Source organism: Misgurnus anguillicaudatus, chromosome 20, assembly GCF_027580225.2.
Source record: "Misgurnus anguillicaudatus chromosome 20, ASM2758022v2, whole genome shotgun sequence".
NCBI lineage: Eukaryota > Metazoa > Chordata > Actinopteri > Cypriniformes > Cobitidae > Misgurnus > Misgurnus anguillicaudatus.
Genome location: NC_073356.2, coordinates 6,265,739 through 6,290,708, shown reverse-complemented (window position 1 = coordinate 6,290,708; position 24,970 = coordinate 6,265,739). Strand labels below are relative to the sequence as shown.

At 42.3% G+C, this 24,970-nt stretch overlaps 2 protein-coding genes and 13 non-coding genes across 15 annotated transcripts; 3 read left to right on the top strand and 12 right to left on the bottom strand.

The window, feature by feature from the left end:
* The first annotated feature begins 3,072 nt into the window (after positions 1-3,072).
* Positions 3,073-3,144, top strand: trnaq-cug (transfer RNA glutamine (anticodon CUG)). The gene has a single exon. It is a non-coding gene; the product is annotated as a tRNA-Gln (tRNA).
* A 4,560-nt stretch (positions 3,145-7,704) lies between these two features.
* trnaq-cug (transfer RNA glutamine (anticodon CUG)) lies at positions 7,705-7,776 on the bottom strand. The gene has a single exon. It is a non-coding gene; the product is annotated as a tRNA-Gln (tRNA).
* A 2,411-nt stretch (positions 7,777-10,187) lies between these two features.
* Positions 10,188-10,259, bottom strand: trnap-agg (transfer RNA proline (anticodon AGG)). Its single transcript has one exon. It is a non-coding gene; the product is annotated as a tRNA-Pro (tRNA).
* A 1,044-nt stretch (positions 10,260-11,303) lies between these two features.
* Positions 11,304-13,384, bottom strand: LOC129456000 (uncharacterized). The gene is made up of 3 exons (XM_055220794.2): positions 13,020-13,384; positions 11,840-12,345; positions 11,304-11,762 (listed from the first exon to the last, which is right to left on the bottom strand). Exons 1-3 carry the CDS (start codon positions 13,248-13,250, stop codon positions 11,723-11,725), a joined length of 777 nt encoding a protein of 258 aa, XP_055076769.2. The 5' UTR covers positions 13,251-13,384; the 3' UTR covers positions 11,304-11,722.
* On the bottom strand, positions 13,275-16,660 carry LOC129454561 (uncharacterized). Its single transcript, XM_073858709.1, has 6 exons — positions 16,595-16,660; positions 15,264-15,791; positions 14,840-15,167; positions 13,956-14,757; positions 13,461-13,709; positions 13,275-13,393 (listed from the first exon to the last, which is right to left on the bottom strand). The coding sequence occupies exons 2-6, from the start codon at positions 15,509-15,511 to the stop codon at positions 13,275-13,277; spliced, it is 1,746 nt and encodes a 581-aa protein (XP_073714810.1). The 5' UTR covers positions 15,512-15,791; positions 16,595-16,660.
* A 3,364-nt stretch (positions 16,661-20,024) lies between these two features.
* On the bottom strand, positions 20,025-20,096 carry trnaq-cug (transfer RNA glutamine (anticodon CUG)). Its single transcript has one exon. It is a non-coding gene; the product is annotated as a tRNA-Gln (tRNA).
* Positions 20,097-20,192: 96 nt separating this feature from the next.
* trnaf-gaa (transfer RNA phenylalanine (anticodon GAA)) lies at positions 20,193-20,265 on the bottom strand. The gene has a single exon. It is a non-coding gene; the product is annotated as a tRNA-Phe (tRNA).
* A 1,307-nt stretch (positions 20,266-21,572) lies between these two features.
* On the bottom strand, positions 21,573-21,644 carry trnap-agg (transfer RNA proline (anticodon AGG)). Its single transcript has one exon. It is a non-coding gene; the product is annotated as a tRNA-Pro (tRNA).
* A 94-nt stretch (positions 21,645-21,738) lies between these two features.
* On the top strand, positions 21,739-21,811 carry trnaa-agc (transfer RNA alanine (anticodon AGC)). The gene has a single exon. It is a non-coding gene; the product is annotated as a tRNA-Ala (tRNA).
* A 562-nt stretch (positions 21,812-22,373) lies between these two features.
* Positions 22,374-22,445, bottom strand: trnaq-cug (transfer RNA glutamine (anticodon CUG)). The gene has a single exon. It is a non-coding gene; the product is annotated as a tRNA-Gln (tRNA).
* Positions 22,446-22,541: 96 nt separating this feature from the next.
* On the bottom strand, positions 22,542-22,614 carry trnaf-gaa (transfer RNA phenylalanine (anticodon GAA)). Its single transcript has one exon. It is a non-coding gene; the product is annotated as a tRNA-Phe (tRNA).
* Positions 22,615-22,694: 80 nt separating this feature from the next.
* On the bottom strand, positions 22,695-22,768 carry trnai-aau (transfer RNA isoleucine (anticodon AAU)). The gene has a single exon. It is a non-coding gene; the product is annotated as a tRNA-Ile (tRNA).
* An 89-nt stretch (positions 22,769-22,857) lies between these two features.
* Positions 22,858-22,929, bottom strand: trnap-ugg (transfer RNA proline (anticodon UGG)). The gene has a single exon. It is a non-coding gene; the product is annotated as a tRNA-Pro (tRNA).
* A 1,334-nt stretch (positions 22,930-24,263) lies between these two features.
* Positions 24,264-24,335, bottom strand: trnap-agg (transfer RNA proline (anticodon AGG)). The gene has a single exon. It is a non-coding gene; the product is annotated as a tRNA-Pro (tRNA).
* Positions 24,336-24,429: 94 nt separating this feature from the next.
* trnaa-agc (transfer RNA alanine (anticodon AGC)) lies at positions 24,430-24,502 on the top strand. The gene has a single exon. It is a non-coding gene; the product is annotated as a tRNA-Ala (tRNA).
* Positions 24,503-24,970: the final 468 nt, after the last annotated feature.

The following is a 24,970-nucleotide window of genomic DNA, read 5'->3' as shown; positions in this document are numbered from 1 at the left end:
TGGCTGCGTGTATGTAACTGGCTGACTATGTTAGCATTTGTTACCTTTTTATCATTCGCCTCGGCTATCGTGATGGTAGTTGTAACAGTTCACTCGGGTTTGTTTACACGCAGTGATGAGCAGACAATGTGGTTCCGAAGCACATTTTTTTATTTCCAACGAAACAGTCTCCATCGCTTTCTTATCAGGTTTACATCATCTGAACACCCGGGTGGCAGGGCAAAACTTGCAAATAAACTTGAGATAAACATGAAAACAGCTCGTATTTCCTTCTGTGTATCACTATTAACAACGCACATGCGAACACAGCGCTCCTCGACTACATTACCCAGAGTTCAGCACGGTCTGCACTACAAGCCCCACATTCTTAAACATTGTGGGTTAGTATTTTAATTATTATTTTTTATTAATTATACTCCGAATTTTATTCAGTATTCATTGTATAACCAAATGTATTTGCAGCACATTTTTTTTTTAATTATTAAGTTCATTGTTATTTTGAGAAGTAAGGGGGCACAGTGACTCAAGTGGCCGGGCCATGCCCCCTAGGGCCCGCTCGTGGCGCCGACACTGTTTAGAGGAATGGTTGGCAGAGCAGCGCCAGCAAGAAACATGTCAAACTCCACCACCTCAATAAATAACATCTTTCCTGTACAGGGCCGGAGTGGGGCCACTTTTCAGCCCGGGAGTTTCAGGCCCAAGACCGGCCCACTTTTTCCATAGTGTTATTCCAAATTAGCACTTTTTTCAAATTGGATAAAAAATAAAGCAACAGTTCAGCTCTTACTATAGTTTTTATTAATACTATCAACAAATAAGGTAAAAGTTAAATAATATTTCACTTAAGATGAGAAGTTAACAAAATATTCCTCTACACTCTAGAGAGGGCTGGGTTGTTTTTTTACCCATGGTGGGTAAATGTTGGACAGAACAAATGCTGGGTTAAAATAACCCAATGATGGGTTGTTGTTATGCAACCATGGATTATAGTAACCCAACAGTTGAGTTAAAACAGCCCAGCATTGGGTCAATTTTGGCCCAGCAGCGTGTTCTGTCCAATGTTTGCCCATTGTGGGTCAGAGATAACCCAGCCCTGTTTAGAGTCTATTCCACAAGGAAAGGTTGATAAATTATTAGCATTGCTAATGCTATGAGGCCTATGATTAATCAGGTGCAAATAGAAATATAAAACCCAGTCCTAATTAAAAAAGAAAACAATTTGACAAAAAATATTAAATCCAATATTGGGTAAATATATAGCATAAAAAGTGATTTATAAGCTTTTTTTGGGCTGCTCATTTTTGACTGGGAACACAAAAGGTGTTATATTGTTCTGAACACAACCTGAGGGTTAAATAACTTTAATTCATATTGTTTACTCATTGCCTCCTCGTTTTAAGCGGGGAACTGGCTAATCTGCTGCTCAGAACCTGCTTGCATAATATTTGCAAAGTCTATGAATCGCATGTATACACAAAAGGCTAATATTTTAACAAAAAAAATGTTGGCTTGTAAATAGTTTGAAAACGGTATTAGCCGAATAATTACGTTGCTAATGCTAACCATTACTAGGCGTATTTCTCTTTAAGTTACCTGTTGTCACTTTTGTTTGTCCTCTTGAAAATAAATCTGTAAGTTTGTCACATTTGGCAGCATCATCCTAATGGATTTTTTCTTCAACCTGTTTTTTTTCGCCCTCCTCTCAGACGCGTATTGTTACGGTAGGGCCGGCCCAGCCTACCGGAGAAAAGATTTCTTGGACGCGCCATGGACCGAACCAACTCTATGGGAGGGGAGGGGGAAATTCCTTCACATGGTACAACCCATGCAGAGGCTGCGCGCTGCAGTGTCAATGGGAAACGTGTGAAGTGTCATTTAAGAGAAGACAGACTCACTAACGTGACAAATGAAAAAAAAAAAAAACTCGACCGGCCCAAAAGTGAAGCGGCCCACCGGGAATTCTCCCGGTTCTCCCGATTACCCACTCCGGGCCTGTTCCTGTATATATTGTACATATGTGTGCGTGTGTGTGCTGTGATCATTTCAATATTTGTGTGTATTTATTTTAATAAAACATTTTACATCTGAAGTCTCTGTGGATCTGATAAATAAATCTGATAAATCATATCAATCAAGTCATATCCCACACAAAAACACATCTTTAAAGAAACATTTTTATATAAACAAAAAAAACATACAAATTTACCTTACATACATTACCTTATAAACACATAATATTCTATAAAAAAAACACAAAATAATGAATATCAATCAATATAATGATATGTCATAGTAGATAACTAATAGAGGCACAGTTAAATGAACCATGTTTTTTGTGGTAAAAGTGTAGTAACCATGCTTTTTATTAATTTTTATATAAACATAAACAAGTAATATTCTTTTAAATAATAATATACACAAAATTATTAATATCAACCAATAAAATGATCATAGATAATAAAGGCATAGTTAAATCAACCAGCTTCGGCTTGTTGGAAGATGGCTGCTACGTGGTGGAAAAATGTGTCCCAAGGGGGGTGGTGGGCCATTCTCGGAGAGTGGCTTGTTGGTCTAGGGGTATGATTCTCGCTTAGGGTGTGAGAGGTCCCAGGTTCAAATTAAGAGCCCCTCTTTGGACTCGACCCTCAGAGCTTTAACACACATCACCTCTGTGTATGGCAATCTTGGCAGGAAAGGAATGTCAACGAGAATCATGTTTCCCAGTGGCATGGCAAATGCGTTGAACCGCTAGGCTCGTTGGTCTAGGTATGATTCTCGCTTTGGGTGGAACGTTCATGTCAGTCTTGGCAGAGACAGCTGCCGTTCTGTGGCCGGTTAGCTCAGCAGGTTAGAGCCTGGTGCTAATAACGCCAAGGTTGCGGGTTCGATCCCCGTACGTGCCAAGGTTTCGACCTTTTGTGGCTGAAATAGCTCAGTTGGGAGAGCGTTAGACTGAAGATCTAAAGGTCCCTGGTTCGATCCCGGGTTTGTTAAGCCGTGGTTTAGCTGAAGTTCACTATCCAAGTGTCCTTTTCTCCGTGACTCAGTGGGTCAGGCGCTAAGGCAAAGAGCTGTTCCGTGGTGTAATGGTTAGCACTCTGGACTCTGAATCCAGTGAGCTGAGTTCAAATCTCGGTGGGACCTGTAAGACTCTTTGGGTTTCCAAGGGGAAACTAAAGCAGTCCCTTGCCATTTAAGCCTTTCTACCAGAGCACTCAGGCTGTAAACAAAAAAATTAGTTAATTCAAGCAACACTGAACACTTTATCTGTTTACCCTAACGGAGGGCCAACAACAAACAAGGTGCCAAATATCAGCAAGCAAATTAAACATGTAAGAAACCTGAGGCTGCATCCAAATAACCACACTTGCGCTCTTTGCACTTGACCACTTGAATACTTACATGACGTTTTTCCTGTATTTTGTGTTCTAGTGGGCATGAAGATCCCAAGCGTGCATGTAAAAATTATTCACCTGATGAGACACAGTTAGCAAATGTTAAAATGTCAATCCAAGTAATGGCAGCAATTTGAACCAAAACGTATTCATTTTTATTTAGGATACTTAAAATATATACGTATGAAGAGTTTCGTTGCAAAACGAGATAACCACCTTTTTTTAATTGTTCAGAAATCTCTTTTTTTGGTTGTGCATTCCAATTAATTTCAATGCAACGGCAGTTGGTTTGTTTTGATTTAAACCTTCATAACTTAAAAAATACAGCTAAGTAGCACCATAAAACAAAATAATATCATGATAACATAATAATAAACATGTTTTGACAAAAATGTTAAAAAATGGATTTATCTCGTTTTGCAACGAAACTCTTCATATATATATTAAGGTTTTCTTTAAATAAAATGGACACACAAAGAAATGAATAAATAAATGAACATTTAAAGACTATTATCTACACTATCTGAAACTTTCAGATGCAGAAATCATTGCACCTGTAAAAAAAACTCTTAATTTTGTGCATGTAGCTTTATTAAAGTTTATTGTTTATATAGTAGTCCCTGAATAAACAACACCATTAATGTTGTTTTAATGTTATAAAAGTGGCTAGAGATGTTTTACAAAATACATAAAAATGTTTGCACCAATGAAATGTGGAACACTTTCCGTTTTACTACCAAAATACGTAAAATCCATTTAATAACTTACAATTAAATGTTTCACGACATCTCGCGAGATTTGGGCAAAAGTCTCATGATTTACATCCTGAACGTGATGCATGATGGGATACACTTAGCCTTGAATACCGCTTCGTGGGGGACCGCAAGTGGGGGTATTTGGACGAAGCCTTAGGATAGATGAAAAATGCATTGACGTTTAGGCCAAAAACACACAGCTCATGTGTACAGGCCAAAGGAAACACACAGCTGATGTCTACAATCTGACAATGAAATGCAATAAAAATGACTTACCAGAAATGACAGAAAGACAAATGAACATTGAAAGAAATGATTCCAATTTTAAATAGCAACAAAATGCTCTCGGAATGTAAAGCTCCTGCTCCATGTCGTTTTGTGAAACAACATCCGTATAGGAAACGTTCGTGTGGGTGCTCAGGTGCCATACTGAGGACCGAAACTGGGACCTGTTGGCTTTTTGAGGCAAAATGTAAGAGCAGGACCCAATGTGAGGCCCTTTTCTGCAAGTGTGTACCACAAAAGCTCCCACTGGGAGGGCACGCTTCTGGTAAGTGACATCAGAGCAATTAGCAACAAACCACAATCATGTGGAGAATGTGGGCATCAATCCTGCTACCTCTCGCTTGCGCCTACTGCTTCCCACCGAGTGAGCCAAAGTAAGCCCGCATCAGCCAATCACGTTTCTTCCTGTGGCTTACTTTTGACCAATCACGTTTCTCCCTGTGGCTTACTTTTGACCAATCACGTTTCTCTTCTGTGGCTTACTTTTGACCAATCGCATTTCACTCCCATGGCTTACTTTGGACCAATCGCGCGTTTCTCTTCCGTGGCTCACTTTTGACCAATCGCGTTTCTCTCCTGAGGTTATCTTTTTAACCAATCACCGGCAGCTATTATTATCATCTTTGAGTTTGCGATAGGTAAGTCTTGTTTACTTCGTTAACTTCGTTATTGAATATCAGTCATTGTTTGTTAATATAATGTGTATATGTTTGGGAAATTAAACTTGCATATATAGCTGTCTAACATGTATTGGACATGTTTTCTTCTGTGCAGTTTACAGTTTTTTCAGTCACTAACAAGCGTTTGTCTAACCAGTTGTGACATTTTCAAAACTCTAAACACAATTAGCGCAGCATCGATCTTTTGCGGCCATACCATTCACACATTTCATGTCGTTTTCACACAATATGCAGTCAGTAAACACATATCCACAATGCTAACATTTTCTTAAAGGAATAGTCTACTCATTTTCAATATTAAAATATGTTATTACCTTAACTAAGAAGTGTTGATACATCCCTCTATCATCTGTGTGCGTGCACGTAAGCGCTGGAGCGCGCTGCGACGCTTCGATAGCATTTAGCTTAGCCCCATTCATTCAATTGTACCATTTAGAGATAAAGTTAGAAGTGACCAAACACATCAACGTTTTTCCTATTTAAGACGAGTAGTTATACGAGCAAGTTTGGTGGTACAAAATAAAACGTAGCGCTTTTCTAAGCGGATTTAAAAGAGGAACTATATTTTATGGCATAATAGCAGTTTTGGGAGTACTTCGACTCGGCGCAGTAACACCCTCAGGCAAGTCGAAGTACTCCCAAAAGTGCTATTACGCCATAAAATATAGTTCCTCTTTTAAATCCGCTTAGAAAAGCGCTACATTTTATTTTGTACCACCAAACTTGCTCGTATAACTACTCGTCTTAAATAGGAAAAACGTTGATGTGTTTGGTCACTTCTAACTTTATCTCTAAATGGTACAATTGAATAAATGGAGCTAAGCTAAATGCTATCGAAGCGTTGCAGCGCGCTCCAGCACTTATATTTTAATATTGAAAATGAGTAGACTATTCCTTTAACAGACAAGCTATACCTCCCAACAAAATTATGGATTGTTTTTGTAGTATTTACGAATGTTAACACACAACATCCCACAATAGCAAAAACAATATTCCAAACCTTAGATACAGTATAAAAACCTTTATGTTGGGTAAATTGGGCCAACCACAGCTGATTCCAGTCTTGCTTAGACTCTTACATTGACACTTATACAGTAAAAGGAGGACTTTGAGAATTATATTTTTGGAAACAGAAATATAATGTCTGAACGAGGAAGAGTAAGAGCAAAGGGCACAGGGAGAAGAGCAGGCCCAGTGAGAGGACAATGTAGAGGTGTAAGTGTCACAGGTCAGGGCGGACCACAGATGTAACAAGCCACGCCCCTTCCTAGTTTCCACCTCGAGGAGGTCCCAAAGCCAACCCAATGACCAGACAACACAAGCGTAAGTATAAATTTAAAATGCAACTTTATTTAAATTACTTAAAAGAATTTGGGGAAAGGGGGGGAGTTAAAAGGCGGGGGGAGACCGGGGAACAAGGCTCCTACGCCTTGTTTTCTTGATCCTGTGGAGCCCTCCTCTTCTCCTGGAGGCAGATTAAAGGAAAAGTATATTACAGGTGAATTCAGTACAGTAACTGTCCGACACTTATCTCACGTCAAGGCAGTCCGTCCTTCGCCTCTGTCATAGCGTTCGAGCAAGGTAGGTTCTCCCAGGCGACTGGGCTCGCCCTCTCTCTTTTCGCCAACGTACAACTGTAAACACAGAGTATTACTTGACAGTGGCTAAGACTTTGTTTCTCTCTCACCCAGGTAACTCGTAGCAGTGTGCAAGGTAAGTATTTCACAGGTGCTGGACTCGGACTCTCTCTCCTTCTGCAGGCTTATAGCTGTAATACAGAGGATCACTTTGACAGGTAACTGGGACTTTTGTTCTCACCCAGGTATCTCGTAGCAGTGTGCAAGGTAAGTATTTCACAGGTGCTGGACTCTGACTCTCCTTCTGCAGGCTTATAGCTGTAATACAGAGGATCACTTTGACAGGTAACTGGGACTTTTGTTCTCACCCAGGTATCTCGTAGCAGTGTGCAAGGTAAGTATTTCACAGGTGCCGGACTCGGACTCTCTCTCCTTCTGCAGGCTTATAGCTGTAACACAGAGGATTACTTCGACAGGTAACTGGGACTTTTGTTCTCACCCAAATATCTTGTAGCAGTGTGCAAGGTAAGTATTTCACAGGTGCTGGACTCAGACTCCCTCTCCTTCTGCAGGCTTATAGCTGTAACACAGAGGATCACTATGACAGGTAACTGGGACTTTTGTTGGTCACTCTGGCGGCTTGTAGCAAAAAGCAGAGGTAAGTAATAATCAATAACTACATCTCGTGTAGTAGTTCTCTTAGCTGGTAATAACTTTAGCATTCAACAGGCAATTCAATTTCATTTACGGCTCGTGGACGGTGGACTTACGGCGACTGCACTGTATCCAGTTGGTAGGTGTATTCACAGACCTTGGTGTAGTAGAACGTTGTGGCACAAGCCTACCCAGAGGCCTCTTGTCCTTCAGGGTGACCCTTTCGCTGTCACGCCAAGCCGAACGCTTCCCTATCCTCTCTTCCACTTACAGCCACAAAGAAATGGACAGGGGCGCACCTTTGAAGAGGCTCTGTAACAGGGTAACAAACGCTGTTCCCTTGGATACCCAAAAACTCAGGTCCCACCGAGATATGAACTCGGATCGCTGGATTCAGAGTCCAGAGTGCAAACCATTACACCATGGAACCACTCTTTGCGTTAGCGCCTGACCCACTGGGTCACGGAGAAAAGGACACTCGGATAGGGAGCTTCAGTTAAACAAACTCTCAAAAGGCTGCCATCAATGCCGAAACCCGGGATCGAACCAGGGACCTTCAGTCTAACGCTCTCCCAACTGAGCTATTTCGGCCACAAAGATGCTCCCGGCAGGAATTTTTATCACAAATCACAGCAATATAGCAGTCGGCAAAAGGAGGCACAGAGAAACCTTGGCCCGTATGGGGATCAAACCCGCGACCTTGCCGTTATTAGCACCACGCTCTAACCAACTGAGCTAACCGGCCGCGGAGCAGCTCTTGTCTCTGCCAAGACTGACGTGAATGTTCCACAGTGTAGCAGCATCAAGAAGCAAAGCTAAACAAGGGCTCGTCCGGATTTGAACCCAGGACCTCTCGCACCCAAAGCGAGAATCATACCCCTTGACCAACGAGCAGGTGCTGTCTTTTTGTCGTGCCACTGGGAAACATGTGACCACAACACAGTCACCAGCTTCCTCAAGCAGTTCCTTGGGCTGGGCCTGTTTGGTCCTGCTCCTCTGTTTAGCCACAATGACCCCTAGTGTTGGACTTGTTTTAGTCAGAAAGTCAGAAATGCAGGTTACGTGAATTGGAGATGTCAAATTGCCCTTCCCTCGGTTTGTGTGTGTGTATAGATCAATGTGTCTGTTGTTTTTGGACTGTTTAAGGAAACCAAGTAACGCAGTGCCCAGAGTAATTCCATGCTGACTAAAGGAGAACATGTGAAGAGTTTGGTTCCAAAACGCGATAAACGCCATTTTTGAAAAAAATGAGTTACTGCCAAAATCAGTATTATATCAGGTCAGTAGTTAAAAGTAAATTCTTAATTTTACGCAAAATCCAATATCCGTCGTGTTATTCTGTCCTCTTTTCTCCCTTTTTCCCCAAAATGCAATAAACGCCACTGCTCCTTTTTTACAGAACGCAATAAATCCATTTCTGATATTACAGCCCACCATTCACGCAATGTAAACAAACAATGGCGGACGCGCTGAGTCCACGGAGTCCTAGTTTTCCTCATGTACTTTGTACTTCGTGATCAACAAACAAAACAAAATAATACTTTAATTGCATCGCTAAACCTGTGATGGTTTTCTGTGATGGGAAAGAAACGTAAGCCATCAGCATCTAATAATTTCCCTGAGAGGCACTCGGGAGACGGGTGCTTGTTCTCCCGACAGCATCAAGCTTCTCATGCTAACACATTGACCCCAGAGGATCTTATGAAAAACTTTCCATAATTTTACTCAAAGTCAACGAAAATCGAGCAGGACCAAAAACATTTTACAGCTGATCTCTGTGAAAGACGTTAAGCGACGACGTAACCGCAATGACAGGGTTCTTAATATGACAAAGTAAGTGTTTTGATTAATGACATTAATGTTTATATTTTTAATTAGTGTGTACAACTAGTCAACTAAATGAATATAACATGGCAAAGATGAATGCACATTTATATAGGCTATTGATTCAATAGATTTATAGCATTTTGAATAAAAACTTGTCATGGATTTATTGCATTTTGTGGAAAAAAGAATCCGTTTTTATAATAAATCTTTGAAAATCAAGTTATGGATTTGAATTTTTTATGTTTTTATAACCTAAAGATGCTATGTGAAAGTTTGTAACAGAAAATAGTTGTTTTCATCTTGTCACTTTCTTGGTATAGAAAACACGTTTTTACCAAAATTTGTCAAAATGGATTTATTGCGTTTTGGAACAAAACTCTTCATGTACACCCCAAACAGAGAGGCCTCCTGACCCAGCCAGGGCTTGAACAGGGGACCTTCTTGCTGTGAGGCAGCTGTGCTCTGTTTGAGGTGGCAACTGTGTCGGCCCAAACACCTTTATTAAAAGGGGCATCCCAACACTTAGTGTAGTTTTAACGTCAAGTAACATCTTAGAAGCCATGTCCTTATCGCATTTTCCAAGTGTTGATCTTAGATTTTAGGAGAAAATTCTGATAAATCATCTGGTAACTAAATTGGACACCATGCATCACTAGCCTGGTTGTATATTTAAGTCTCATAGCTCCAGGCACCTCAGGGTACCTACTCAGTGGCCAGGATGATGTGTCTTTCCCTGGTTTTGAGTCAATTGTGTTGTTTGAAATCAACTCATCGCTTGTTAAAACAGCAAGCCCTCCGGTAGAAAGCTTAAAGGGTAGGGGGATCGTCTAGGGGTTAACAAACAAAAGACAACCTCGGACACGGTTTCTACCTGACAAGACCAAAGGCGGAGGTGTCGCTGAGAGTCCCTGACGTCCTTTGCGGGTTTCTCGTTGATATTCCATTCCTTTCCTGCCAATATTGCCATACACAGCGGTGTTGTGGGTTAAAGCTCCGAGGGACAAGTCTAAAGAGGGGCTCGTTCGGGATTTGAACCCGGGACCTCTCGCACCCTAAGCGAGAATCATACCCCTAGACCAACGAGCCACTCAAAGCGTGCCACCCCGCCCCCCTGGGAAATATTTCCCACCACATAGCAGCCAGCTTCCAATAAGCCAAAGCATTCACAAGACAGAGATAAGGGGAATTAGCTCAAATGGTAGAGCGCTAGCTTAGCATAGGAAGGGGCCCAATCTTTGCGCCCCCGCACGCAAGCGAAACAGATGCAAAAAGCGGGTAGACGGCGCCAGATTTCGCCTGTAACAATATTCGGGATATTTTCCTGTGCGTTATGTCATGTTACAGTAGTTTTAGTTATATGTGAAACAAGTCACCCTCCGCGGGCTGGACGCGAACCCGTGGTCTGCATGACGAAGTATCCAACAAATTCTTACAAAAAATGTACTGTAGTAAAACCATGGTTACCACAAATTAAACATGGTTTTGCTAATAGTAAACAATACACCAAAAAGCATGGTTACTACGCTTTTACCACAAAAAAACATGGTTAATTTAACTACGCTACTATTTAGTTATCTATATGGCATATCATTATATTGATTTATATTTATTGTTTTGTGTATATTATTTTTTTAAAGAACATTACCTGCTTATATAAAAATGAATAAAAACCATACTACACTTTTACCACAAAAAATATGGTTGATTTAACGATGCCTCTATTATCTATGATCATTATATTGGATGATATTAATAATTTTGTGAATATTATTATTTAAACGAATATTACTTGTTTATGTTTATATAAAAATTAATAAAAAGCATGGTTACTACACTTTTACCACAAAAAACATGGTTCATTTAACTGTGCCTCTATTAGTTATCTACTATGACATATCATTATATTGATTGATATTCATTATTTTGTGTTTTTTTTATAGAATATTACGTGTTTATAAGGTAATGTAAGTAAGGTAAATTTGTATGTTTTTTATGTTTATATAAAAATGTTTCTTTAAAGATGTGTTTTTGTGTGGGATATGATTTGATTGATATGATTTATCAGATTTATTTATCAGATCCACAGACACTTCAGATGTAAAATGTTTTATTAAAATAAATACACACAAATATTGAAATGATCACAGCACACACACGCACACATATGTACAATATATACAGGAAAGATGTTATTTATTGAGGTGGTGGAGTTTGACATGTTTCTTGCTGGCGTTGCTCTGCCAACCATTCCTCTAAAGATTTGCCATTTGAAGCACGCAAGCAAAATGTGGCATTACCATATCGGCTATGGCCAAACTCTTTCGTTTTGGGCTGCCCACATTTGCTGCACGTGTTAAAAGTAACCCCTCGCACATACTTCCTCTTCTGGACACCACTTTCATTCTCCATAGCCCGCCGGCGCCTGTTCCTTTGCGTGTAACGGGACACAGGAGCAGCAGACGCCGAAGCAGGCGGAGCTGGGACTGCACTGGATGTCGAAGCACCAGAAGGTGAAATCACCACTGAAACAGTCATGTCTGGATTAAAGACTACCGTGCCATGCCGTGTCTATTCTTCCACTTACGAAACCTGAAAAAAATAATTTTTATTATATATATGTGTGTAAGTATTCAGTTAATTTGAAGCGAATGATGTGCCATGCTTACCACTGAGTGAGTGTCCTATGGTTTCTCTCAAACAGCTGGATCGTTGTTTCATCCATCAGAGTGGGATTGTTAAGCACCAACTCTCGGATGTGGTGGTAATCTGAAAGAACTTTAGACCACCTGGGGGTGCAAACTCCATCTTTCTTGGTTGGCGACTTGTGTAAAGCACACAGCTTCATACAAATGGTATTAACCAAGCGGTTGGTGTCGGGCCACTGCGCTGGACCCCCAGGATGTCCAATCAGACACCGTTTCACACTCTCCACACTTGGGTTGACTCCAGACCGCTTCGGTGCCTTATAGCGCCCATGTGTCAGCTGAGGCTGATGTCGAGGCTGATAGTTGACCCGCTGCTTATCGAAATCTAGGAGAGCTGTCCACAGCTGGATGGCCTCTGTCACCTGCTGGTCAGTAAGGTAAGGAGCCTCACGAAGACCCACCAGGTAACCAGCCAAATCCTGGACCTTGTCCCACCCAGCGATGCCATCGGGTCCAATGACTGCTCCCTTGTAAATGCAGATTTATGTTAATTTATGTGGAGTAAAACGAGATTAAAATGAGTTTTTTTTTTCAATTGCTAACAAGCATTGTTTAAGTTCAATACTAAGGGGGCATTTAAAAACTGTACACAGTCGAAACCTGTCACAGCAGGAAAAGCAACTAACCCAACAGGGTTGGACTTCTTATTAATGTCACTGTGCTGTAATGAGGTTAATGTGATCCATAAGTTCAATGCATTCAATATCCACATCTTCCAAAATTCTTCTGTCATTTATGCTTTACCACTTGCAAAACACAATGTATTATGTATACTATCTACATTTCTCAAATGCTAACACACTGCTTTTGAAATTGTTATAAACATTTTCAAAAGAATGATGGCAAATTGAATGCATTTCTTCAGTAATTGTTTTAAAATATAGAAAATTGTAGCAGAAAATAAAATAGTAATCATTCTAAGCTAATTGCAGTTTTACTTGAAAGCCAACCCAGGTGTTCTGCTCTAGTCTCATTACCATGATTTACAGTATTAGAAGGGGATATCTTGGAACTTATTTAGCAATTTTGCAATATGGATAAAAGAAGACAGGTTGGTAAGGAAAGTAGATTGGTTCAGAGAGGGAGAGTATGTGGAGGAATGCTTGTTAGCAATTGAAAAAAAGACCTTAGAGTGTCTTACCTGAGCCTCGTCGGAAATACTGCTTCCAGTGTCAGATGACTGTGACAGTACTGAAGGGGCAGGGGCAAGATGCTGTTGTTCTCCACCAGGAGATGATGATGTGGACGGCTCAGCCAGTGACACATCAGCCATCGATGCTGGGGACTGATGCAGAGGCAAAGATGAGGGGCTGTTTTCAAGATCACGGCAAGGGTCATCCTCATACAGCACTGGAACTGTGATGTCCTCCATGATCTCTTCCTCAAACCCCTCATCTTACAGGTCCTGATCATCAACTTCCTCCACCAGCCTGTCTTCCTCCTCTGGGTTCTGGAGCACTGGAGTAAGTGTTTTGCCAGTCTGGCTGTAAAGGTACTCCATTTCCAGCAATTCACCTACAAGGATAAAAAAGTGTTGTTAATCATTCGTCTAGTCTAGTACATTAAAAGCTAAATAGATAACTTAGTAGAATATTACAAAAGAACAAATTATTGAATTTCTTGCCTGTATATGCTCCAGGAGGGCGATAGCGCTCATCCCAGGGCTTTCCGAAGACAGTTCGGGAAAGCTTGTCCACAGCCTCTTTCATGGCACTGCCATATGTCCGGATGGAGGACGCTCCTTTTATGGCATCTTCCATCCTGTCATCATTCCAGCGCATCAAGCCCTCAAGAAGATACGCCTGAAAATGTGCATCACTGGCACTGGTTCCTAAAAGTCAGATAAACAAAAATGGTTTTATGTGGCACACATGTTCAAGATATGTGCTGCACATGAGGTGCTATGTAATTACATAAACAATTATTGGTATTATAACCAGAGTTACTAGTGACTGATAAGACAGCGTTGTCAATGCTTATGACATCAGAAAAGACCTGGAATATTACTGTAGAGTGTGACATTTATTAATGTGACATTACTTTAAAGAAATATTTTTAATCCATATGTATGTAATACCTGGAATAAAACGGTTTAGGTGGAGGTGGAATGATTCCAAAGAGGTAGAGCCACGGGCACATCTGTAGCAGCACAGCTCCACACCGCCTTTCTTCAGTGTCCCTGTCTTCGTGTAGAGGGGAAAGTTCTCTGGGTCTTGGATACACTGTACGTGCTTATGCTGTTCTTTCCAAATCTGCTGGATCCGTTCATGGTCCAGCAGAGGAACTCCCAGAGTGTCTTTACCACTCGCACTGTCAAATAGATCAACTAGAGATCCAATCAATCTGGTGGTCTCCTCCACACCCCTGGGCCTCCTCCGGCAGGGCAGTGCCAACTCTCTCCGGGTAATGCGGGCACTCAGCGCCTTTCCTGAGATGTGGCCAGCCTTCTTTGCTGCCAGCTCACCCTTCTTTGCACGGTGAAGAGCAGCCACATCATCTGGATCCCACTCAAAGATGCACATGAACAGACATGCCATGAAGATCCCGTAGAGCGGATGAGCCTCTGTCGTGACACCTGCAGCAAATCGCCGCATGAAATGCCAGATGTCAAGGTGCACTTCAAGCTCATCCCACTCCGAAAACATGACATTCACCTGAGACTTGCCATGAAGACTGCAGCAATCTCTGTCCACGTACATCACTTTCGGGGCTGCCTCTCCTGCCTCCCGGTAGCGTTTCATTAGGCCAGCTGCCATAGGGTGCAGTCCATGTCCCTCTGCGGCTGTCAGCACAGAGACAAGGACTTGGCCGTGTTCGTTTCCTACATTTGTGCACCAGGCACCTGGTTCTGCAGCAGCACCGGCAAGTTTCTTTGTGACCTATTGCAAAAAATAAAATAATTAAAAACTGTGTACACACACATATCCATATGGCAAATTTCTGGATACAGGGATGTGTTACCTTCTTTGTGGAGTCCATCTTCAGAACACAGCCCAAGACAGATGTAATTTTGGCTTTGACCTCGTGCAGTCGCCCCAGAACATCCCTGGCGTACACGGCTAACAGCCACTTAGGTTTAGGTAGGGCAGGTAAAGAGGGAGGCTCAGCAAACACAGGTGGCTGCACAAGGGAGGACCTAGTAAATGGTTCACAGGCAGTCAGGTACTGAAGGACACGCTGTGTCCATGCCTCACTGTGTTGTTCCATGAGCTTCTTGTACAGCTGAGTCACGCTGTTGCCCTGTGTCCTCTCCCTCATCATCCTCAGCACCCGGTTGTCACATGAGTATCTAAAAAACAACAATATAGTCATGCAAATGCTTTGGTTGTTAAACAAAATCACAAATTGAAGTGCCTAATAATGAATGATTGTCATTATGAATTACCTGTATGTCAGCAAAGCTGGAAATTGACTGCGGTGGCCCATATCCAGTTGCCCTAAAATGTCCTCGGACCAGGCTGGATATTTCTTTTTGCAGCGTTTGCACTCCAGATACTCAGTGGCAAGATCATACCAACCGTCGATGTCCAAGACTTTGCGCACAGTACGGTAAAGTCCTGCGGCTGTTAGTTTGTGCTTACCACAGTCTGGTCGAACACAGACAAGAGGAAATAGCCACATCTTGAGCGGCATCCACAAGAAAAGGGGCCGACAGAAGAAGAGGCCAGTGAGGCGGGCGGCTGAGTGTGAATTAAAGGGACCTGAGGAGGATACCACCAAAGCTTAAGTTGGGACACTAGTTCTGGCTTGCCGGTTCGCGGGTTGGCCTTAAATATTGTGTTCCGTATCCACTCATGCTGGAAAGGTGGAAGATGATCTTTCCAGTGAACTGGAAGCTCAGCTGGTGGTGGATGATGTGGAAGACCTGGTGCTTTTGCTGTTTCCGCTGATGGAGACGGACCAGAACAGGACTCTGAGTGAATTAAAACAAAAACAATATAAGAATGAATGATGCATTTCATAGTAAAATACCACAAAGCAGCCCACAAACAGTCTGCAAAGCAGAATTTTGGAGAAGTATTAATAAATATTAGGATTATATTAGAAATAACAGTGAGGAAAATGGTGCTAGTGTTAAGAAGCAAAGAACCCAGTGTACACTTTATTGATGTAAGATCCCAGCAAGCAATTGTGGCTAAAATAAGGCAGAATTTGGGCTGCCCATGAAAGTCTAACAGATGTCTAACCATAGCACACAAATAGATGATGCATATACTTTAAGAACATGTAAAAGAAATGAAAGCAAACACCTTGAACACCTGTTGACTTTGCTTAGATAATGGAATATCATACATCTTAAAGTTATTTAGGCAAAAACAGCATGTAAATGTATTCAAGGTTATTTTAGGGTAGAAGTGGGTTACTCATGGCTGGACTACATTGGGTTTATAGTTAGCCGTCATTTCACTGTACCGTTTTTTGCTTGCTGGGATAAAATGTAGATGTGTAAATTAGATAGAATAAAGCAAGGATATGAGGCGTGGGGAATTTAGTATGAATTAATGATGCCCACAGACATGAAGCATGCACACAGACACAGTAAGGAAAAGCTGTTCCTCTAATAATTAGAACAATGAATCCCAACCATCCTGTCTGCTAAGGTGGAGCTAAAGAGTGAGTGAGAAGTGCAAGCGGTGTGAAAAAGTTATGCAGTGATTGTTTAACAACGGGTACGTTCGGAAACCCAAATACACTGACACCTTTAAACATCCTTACGGTTTTGAAGAAATGCGCTCAAAGCATACATCCAGCTTGAGGCAAGATCTGACATAATTCTGTATTGTAAACAAAAAATTGTTAAAAATGTTGATTATTTTTAAAAAAATGTTCTGCTTTTGCGTTTTCACAAAAACATTCTTATAATATTTGCATGTGTGTCATATGCCACACCTGTATTAAGCTGTGCTTCACATTGTGATGCAGCAAATTCCAGTTCCTCATCATCATCATCATCTTCAGCAGTGGAAACGGAAGTGCCTGGAGCACAAATAATAATAAAAATATTATTATGTTATGTTGTTCACCGTAAACTTATGAGACAAATGTAGGTAAGATGGTGCTTACCAGTAGTGAAAAGCTGCCTTTGGGTCAAATGTGTGACTGGGGTTTCTGCTGCTGGAGGAGGTACAGTGGACTGCAGTAATGGATCTGGAAACAAAAAACAAATTTGCCATAATGATACATAAATACATGTAAAACTGCTGTAAGGAAAATTCAATATTCACACAGTCCTACTCACAGTGTTTCACTGGTGACATGAGTTTTCTCGCCAGGTGTGAAGGAGACAAATGTTTGCCACGTGTCAACAGTGCTTTCACAGTGGCGCTCTGGTGTACACCAGTTTTGATGGCTGCGGGTGAAGGTGCAGAGACACTGGAGGTTGCACGTGGACGTACAGAGGCACTGGAGGTTGCAGGTGGAGGTACAGAAGCACTGGGGGTTGCAGGTGGAGGTGGAGAGGCACTGGAGGTTGCACGTGGATGTACAGAGGAACTGGAGGATGCAACTTGAGGTGCAGGCTGGCATACACGGGTGCCCACAGCAGAAGCCTGTCTTTTCAAGACATATGTCTTGAAAGTGGCCATGTTGGTGTTGGGGTTGGGATTTGCCTTTACCAGGTACCTGATGAGGGCTTGGGCCTGCTTGCTCTGGTCCTCATAAACATCCTTCATGGACCGGCCCTGGAAGTCACCAAACTCCACCATCAAGCAGCCTTGGTCTCCAGTTGCATGGGCTTCTGCTTGCATTTCCTGCTTTCTCTTATACTTCTCCACTTCTTCTGCCATCTCTCTTATAAGAGAAGTATACTGCAGGTACAGCTGTTTGTTTTCTGACAGCGGGTTTGGATGGGCTTTCTCACTGGAACTGCTAAGCACCAAATACACTGCAGACCCCAGAGAGTTTTCCAGGAGCCATCTAAATCGCTGGCCCTGGTACTTCCCAAACTGAAGTTTGCAGTGAGCGAGAACTAAAAACTGGTCACTGGGGTCTCCACCATGTGTGCTGACAAAAGCTCTAGCCTCTGCCAGCACCTCCTCTTTACTTTTGGCCCTTCCGGACTCAAGCTTTTCTAAGTGCTTTGCCTCTGCTGATGGTGCCATGAGGAGTCGGCTTGATGTTGCCGATTGGCGTTGAAAAACAGGATACGCTTACATTTTCTGAAAAGAAAATTAGAAAGACACTATTACCACTAGCAATCTGACGTTAAGTGTGTAATGGTAATTTAACAAGCTACACGTAAACCATATTACTGTGGTAATAAATATGGCTATGACCATAAACTGGCTTGCTGATGGGTTTTCTACAGGGGAAGGAATTTCGGATACCGTATATAAAATATGTAAAGTCAAATATTAAGTCTGAAATTTACTTCTATTTCCAAAGCTGTCATCTTAAACATCACGATTCTAGGGGCCTAGACAAGCCTTGTGCATGATAGAGAATAATACTAAGTAATTTAAAGTTGGTTTGATACCTTTAGGCCAAACAGTATTGTAGTTTAAAGGATTTACAGTAGTGCATACATTTAATATTCCCAATTTTTTTTAAATATATAAAAAAATAAATCAGAGAATTGTATAATGTAAGGGATTTTTTTGACCATTTTACAATTAGTTTGGTATTAAAAAGTCGTATAAAATAGTAGTTGTATATATAGTTTTTTAATTAAGCCTTGTACTATGCAAAGGAAATGTGTTTATGCATATCTGACGTACGTTACTGCAGTAAAGTTGATTTTATATTTGATATTCGTTTGAATAATAATAATTTGTTTGACTCTAGCACTTGCTGCTTTTATTTAATCAATTATCAATACGACCCAATGGCAGAAGGATGACAATTTTTTCCTAATAATATCCTTTCATAGCTCATAAAAGACATATTACCCCAAAAGGGTCCTTGCGCTATGAAATGGATATTTTAGGAACGTTTATCTTTCATCCTCCTGTCATGAGGATATTGTTACATATCATTTATAAAACCAACTTTACCACAGTTATCTCTTATTGTTTTGGACTGAAAACATGAACCGAGAGTTTAACTTTAATGAGTATGAAACCGAATGTCTAATGAATGTCAAACGTTGAACTTACGTTAACTTAACCACCGTGTTAAACTGCACAGAAGAAAACATTTCCAATACATGCTAGACAGCTATATAGGCAAGTTTAATTTCCGAAACATATACACATTGTATTAACAATTAATGACTGATATTCAATAACGAAGTTAAAGAAGTAAACAAGACTTACCTATCGCTAACTCAAAGATGATAATAATGGCTGCCGGTGATTGGTTAAAAAGTTAACTTCAGGAGAGAAACGCGATTGGTCAAAAGTGAGCCACAAGAGAGGAACGCGCGATTGGTCCAAAGTAAGCCATGGGAGTGAAACGTGATTGGTCAAAAGTAAGCCACAGGGAGAAACGTGATTGGTCAAAAGTAAGCCACAGGAAGAAACGTGATTGGTCAAAAGTAAGCCACAGGAAGAAACGTGATTGGCTCACGCGGGCTTACTTTGGCTCACTCGGTGGGAAGCAGTAGGCGCAAGCGAGAGGTAGCGGGATCGATGCCCGCATTCTCCACGTGATTGTGGTTTGTTGTTAATTGCTCTGATGTCACAGACCGGAAGCGTGAAGCTTCACGTTGGGTCCACACATGAACGTCTCCGATATGGATGTTATTTCACAAAGCAACATGGAGCAGGAGCTTAACACTCCAAGAGCATTTTGTTGCCATTTAAAATTGGAATCATTTTCTTTCAATGTTCATTTGTCTTCGTGTCATTTCTGGTAAGTCTTTTTAGTGCATTTCATTGTCAGATTGTACACAAGAGCTGTGTGTTTCCTTTGGCCTGTACACATGAGCTGTGTGTTTCCTTTGTCCTAAACGTCAATGCATTTTTCATTTATTCTATGTTTTCGTACATGTTTAATTTGCTTCATTGTAATGTCCTTGTGTTTGCTGGAATTTTGCGACTTGTGAGTTGTTGGCCCACCGCCAGGGTGATCAGAAAAAGTGCTCAATGTTGCTTGAACTAACTCATTTTTGTCTAGAGCCTGAGTGCTCTGGTAAAAAGGCTTAAAGGGCAGGGGGGTTGTTTTGGGGTAACAAACGCTGTTCCCTTGGATACCCCAAAACTCTTACAAGTCCCACCAAGATTTGAACTCGGATCGCTGGATTCAGAGTCCAGAGTGCTAACCATTACACCATGGAACCGCTCTTTGAGTTAGCGCCTGACCCACTGGGTCACGGAGAAAAGGACACTCGGATAGGGAGCTTCAGTCAAACAAACTCTCAAAAGGCTGCCATCAATGCCGAAACCCGGGATCGAACCAGGGACCTTTAGATCTTCAGTCTAACGCTCTCCCAACTGAGCTATTTCAGCCACAAAGATGCTCCCGGCAGGAATTTTCATCACAAATCACAAGCAGTTCCTTGGGCTGGGCCTGTTTGGTCCTGCTCCTCTGTTTAGCCACAATGAGCCCTAGTGTTGGGCTGGTGTCAAAATAAGCACTTATCGATATAAGTACATGCTTATTGCTTAATATTTGAAATGGTGTGAGAGAACTCGACTGGTCTGCATAAATCTCGGACCTGAACCCAGCTGAACACCTTTGTTATGGGTTACAGGCTCTGAGCAAAACACTCATCACCCAAACCCATCAATGATTTGTTCACAGGGTCACAGTCATTTCAGCACAGAAAAAGTCCTTTGCAAAACTGTTGCAACATAGATGGAAACAAAATTATTTGACATGGTCTGTAAGGTATAGCATTAATATTTGTTTTGATTGGAGAAACTGGAATAGATAAATATGTTCATTTATTTTTAATCTAAGGCTATATTCATGGCGAGAACTGGTTTTTGGCAAAGTCAGAAATGCAGGTTACGTGAATTGGAGATGTCAAATTGCCCTTCCCTCGGTTTGTGTGTGTGTATAGATCAAAGTGTCTGTTGTTTTTGGACTGTTTAAGGAAACCAAGTAACGCAGTGCCCAGAGTAATTCCATGCTGACTGAAGGAGAACATGTACACCCCAAACAGAGAGGCCTCCTGACCCAGCCAGGGCTTGAACAGGGGAACTTCTTGCTGTGAGGCAGCTGTGCTCTGTTTGGGGTGGCAACTGTGTCGGCCCAAACACCTTTATTAAAAGGGGCATCCCAACACTTAGTGTAGTTTTAACGTCAAGTAACATCTTAGAAGCCATGTCCTTATCGCATTTTCCAAGTGTTGATCTTAGATTTTAGGAGAAAATTCTGATAAATCATCCGGTAACTAAATTGGACACCATGCATCACTAGCCTGGTTGTATATTTAAGTATCATAGCTCCAGGCACCTCAGGGTACCTACCCAGTGGCCAGGATGATGTGCCTTTCCCGGCCAGGAGGGAGTAGGACAAATAGCCTGGGTAATTTTTCAGGTTGAGTCAATTGTGTTGTTTGAAATCAACTCATCGCTTGTTAAAACAGCAAGCCCTCCGGTAGAAAGCTAAAAGGGTAGGGGGATCGTCTAGGGGTTAACAAACTGAGGACGACCTCGGACACGGTTTCGACCTGACAAGACCAAAGGCGGAGGTGTCGCTGAGAGTCCCTGACGTCCTTTGCGGGTTTCTCGTTGACATTCCTTTCCTGCCAATATTGCCATACACAGCGGCGTTGTGGGTTAAAGCTCCGAGGGACGAGTCTAAAGAGGGGCTCGTCCGGGATTTGAACCCGGGACCTCTCGCACCCTAAGCGAGAATCATACCCCTAGACCAACGAGCCACTCAAAGCGTGCCACCCCGCCCCCCTGGCAAACATTTTCCCACCACATAGCAGCCAGCTTCCAACAAGCCAAAGCATTCACAAGACAGAGGTAGGGGAATTAGCTCAAATGGTAGAGCGCTCGCTTAGCATGCGAGAGGTAGCGGGATCGATGCCCGCATTCTCCACGTGATTGTGGTTTGTTGTTAATTGCTCTGATGTCACAGACCGGAAGCGTGAAGCTTCACGTTGGTTCCACACATGAATGTCTCCGATACGGATGTTATTTCACAAAGCAACATGGAGCAGGAGCTTAACACTCCAAGAGCATTTTGTTGCCATTTAAAATTGGAATCATTTTCTTTCAATGTTCATTTGTCTTCGTGTCATTTCTGGTAAGTCTTTTTAATGCATTTCATTGTCAGATTGTACACAAGAGCTGTGTGTTTCCTTTGGCCTGTACACATGAGCTGTGTGTTTCCTTTGTCCTAAACGTCAATGCATTTTTCATTTATTCTATGTTTTCGTACATGTTTAATTTGCTTCATTGTAATGTCCTTGTGTTTGCTGAAATTTTGCGACTTGTGAGTTGTTGGCCCACCGCCAGGGTGATCAGAAAAAGTGCTCAATGTTGCTTGAACTAACTCATTTTTGTCTAGAGCCTGAGTGCTCTGGTAAAAAGGCTTAAAGGGCAGGGTGGTTGTTTTGGGGTAACAAACGCTGTTCCTTTGGATACCCAAAAACTCTTACAGGTCCCACCGAGATTTGAACTCGGATCGCTGGATTCAGAGACCAGAGTGCTAACCATTACACCATGGAACCACTCTTTGAATTAGCGTCTGACCCACTGGGTCACGGAGAAAAGGACACTCGGATAGGGAGCTTCAGTCATACAAACTCTCAAAAGGCTGCCATCAATGCCGAAACCAGGGATCGAACCAGGGACCTTTAGATCTTCAGTCTAACGCTCTCCCAACTGAGCTATTTCGGCCACAAAGATGCTCCCGGCAGGAATTTTCATCACAAATGACAGCAATATAGCAGTCGGCAAAAGGAGGCAAAGAGAAACCTTGGCCCGTACGGGGATCGAACCCGCGACGTTGGCGTTATTAGCACCACGCTCTAACCAACTGAGCTAACCGGCCACGGAACGGACACGGACCAGCTCCGGTCTCTGCCAAGACTGACATGAATGTTCCACAGTGTAGCAGCATCAAGAAGCAAGGCTAAACAAGGGCTCGTCCGGGATTTGAACCCGGGACCTCTCGCACCCAAAGCGAGAATCATACCCCTAGACCAACGAGCCAAGCCGTGCTGTCTTTTTGCCGTGCCACTGGGAAACATGTGACCACAACACAGTCACCAGCTTCCTCAAGCAGTTCCTTGGGCTGGGCCTGTTTGGTCCTGCTCCTCTGTTTAGCCACAATGAGCCCTAGTGTTGGGCTGGTGTCAAAATAAGCACTTATCGATATAAGTACATGCTTATTGCTTAATATTTGAAATGGTGTGAGAGAACTCGACTGGTCTGCATAAATCTCGGACCTGAACCCAGCTGAACACCTTTGTTATGGGTTACAGGCTCTGAGCAAAACACTCATCACCCAAACCCATCAATGATTTGTTCACAGGGTCACAGTCATTTCAGCACAGAAAAAGTCCTTTGCAAAACTGTTGCAACATAGATGGAAACAAAATTATTTGACATGGTCTGTAAGGTATAGCATTAATATTTGTTTTGATTGGAGAAACTGGAATAGATAAATATGTTCATTTATTTTTAATCTAAGGCTATATTCATGGCGAGAACTGGTTTTTGGCAAAGTCAGAAATGCAGGTTACGTGAATTGGAGATGTCAAATTGCCCTTCCCTCGGTTTGTGTGTGTGTATAGATCAAAGTGTCTGTTGTTTTTGGACTGTTTAAGGAAACCAAGTAACGCAGTGCCCAGAGTAATTCCATGCTGACTGAAGGAGAACATGTACACCCCAAACAGAGAGGCCTCCTGACCCAGCCAGGGCTTGAACAGGGGAACTTCTTGCTGTGAAGCAGCTGTGCTCTGTTTGGGGTGGCAACTGTGTCGGCCCAAACACCTTTATTAAAAGGGGCATCCCAACACTTAGTGTAGTTTTAACGTCAAGTAACATCTTAGAAGCCATGTCCTTATCGCATTTTCCAAGTGTTGATCTTAGATTTTAGGAGAAAATTCTGATAAATCATCCGGTAACTAAATTGGACACCATGCATCACTAGCCTGGTTGTATATTTAAGTATCATAGCTCCAGGCACCTCAGGGTACCTACCCAGTGGCCAGGATGATGTGCCTTTCCCGGCCAGGAGGGAGTAGGACAAATAGCCTGGGTAATTTTTCAGGTTGAGTCAATTGTGTTGTTTGAAATCAACTCATCGCTTGTTAAAACAGCAAGCCCTCCGGTAGAAAGCTAAAAGGGTAGGGGGATCATCTAGGGGTTAACAAACTGAGGACGACCTCGGACACGGTTTCGACCTGACAAGACCAAAGGCGGAGGTGTCGCTGAGAGTCCCTGACGTCCTTTGCGGGTTTCTCGTTGACATTCCTTTCCTGCCAATATTGCCATACACAGCGGCGTTGTGGGTTAAAGCTCCAAGGGACGAGTCTAAAGAGGGGCTCGTCCGGGATTTGAACCCGGGACCTCTCGCACCCTAAGCGAGAATCATACCCCTAGACCAACGAGCCACTCAAAGCGTGCCACCCCGCCCCCCTGGCAAACATTTTCCCACCACATAGCAGCCAGCTTCCAACAAGCCAAAGCATTCACAAGACAGAGGTAGGGGAATTAGCTCAAATGGTAGAGCGCTCGCTTAGCATGCGAGAGGTAGCGGGATCGATGCCCGCATTCTCCACGTGATTGTGGTTTGTTGTTAATTGCTCTGATGTCACAGACCGGAAGCGTGAAGCTTCACGTTGGTTCCACACATGAATGTCTCCGATACGGATGTTATTTCACAAAGCAACATGGAGCAGGAGCTTAACACTCCAAGAGCATTTTGTTGCCATTTAAAATTGGAATCATTTTCTTTCAATGTTCATTTGTCTTCGTGTCATTTCTGGTAAGTCTTTTTAATGCATTTCATTGTCAGATTGTACACAAGAGCTGTGTGTTTCCTTTGGCCTGTACACATGAGCTGTGTGTTTCCTTTGTCCTAAACGTCAATGCATTTTTCATTTATTCTATGTTTTCGTACATGTTTAATTTGCTTCATTGTAATGTCCTTGTGTTTGCTGAAATTTTGCGACTTGTGAGTTGTTGGCCCACCGCCAGGGTGATCAGAAAAAGTGCTCAATGTTGCTTGAACTAACTCATTTTTGTC

Excerpts from the sequence above, each read along its gene's own strand:
- LOC129454561 (XM_073858709.1), bottom strand. The coding sequence starts at position 15,511 with ATGCCGCTCAAGATGTGGCTATTTCCTCTTGTCTGTGTTCGACCAGAC. Across the intron at positions 13,710-13,955 it reads CCTAAACCGTTTTATTCCAG|GAACCAGTGCCAGTGATGCA; the intron begins GTATTACATACA and ends TCTGACTTTTAG. Across the intron at positions 13,394-13,460 it reads CTTTTGTAATATTCTACTAA|GTGAATTGCTGGAAATGGAG; the intron begins GTTATCTATTTA and ends TTATCCTTGTAG.
- LOC129456000 (XM_055220794.2), bottom strand. The coding sequence starts at position 13,250 with ATGGAGGACATCACAGTTCCAGTGCTGTATGAGGATGACCCTTGCCGT. Across the intron at positions 12,346-13,019 it reads GTATTTCCGACGAGGCTCAG|GGAGCAGTCATTGGACCCGA; the intron begins GTAAGACACTCT and ends TGCATTTACAAG. Across the intron at positions 11,763-11,839 it reads CATAGGACACTCACTCAGTG|GTTTCGTAAGTGGAAGAATA; the intron begins GTAAGCATGGCA and ends TATTTTTTTCAG.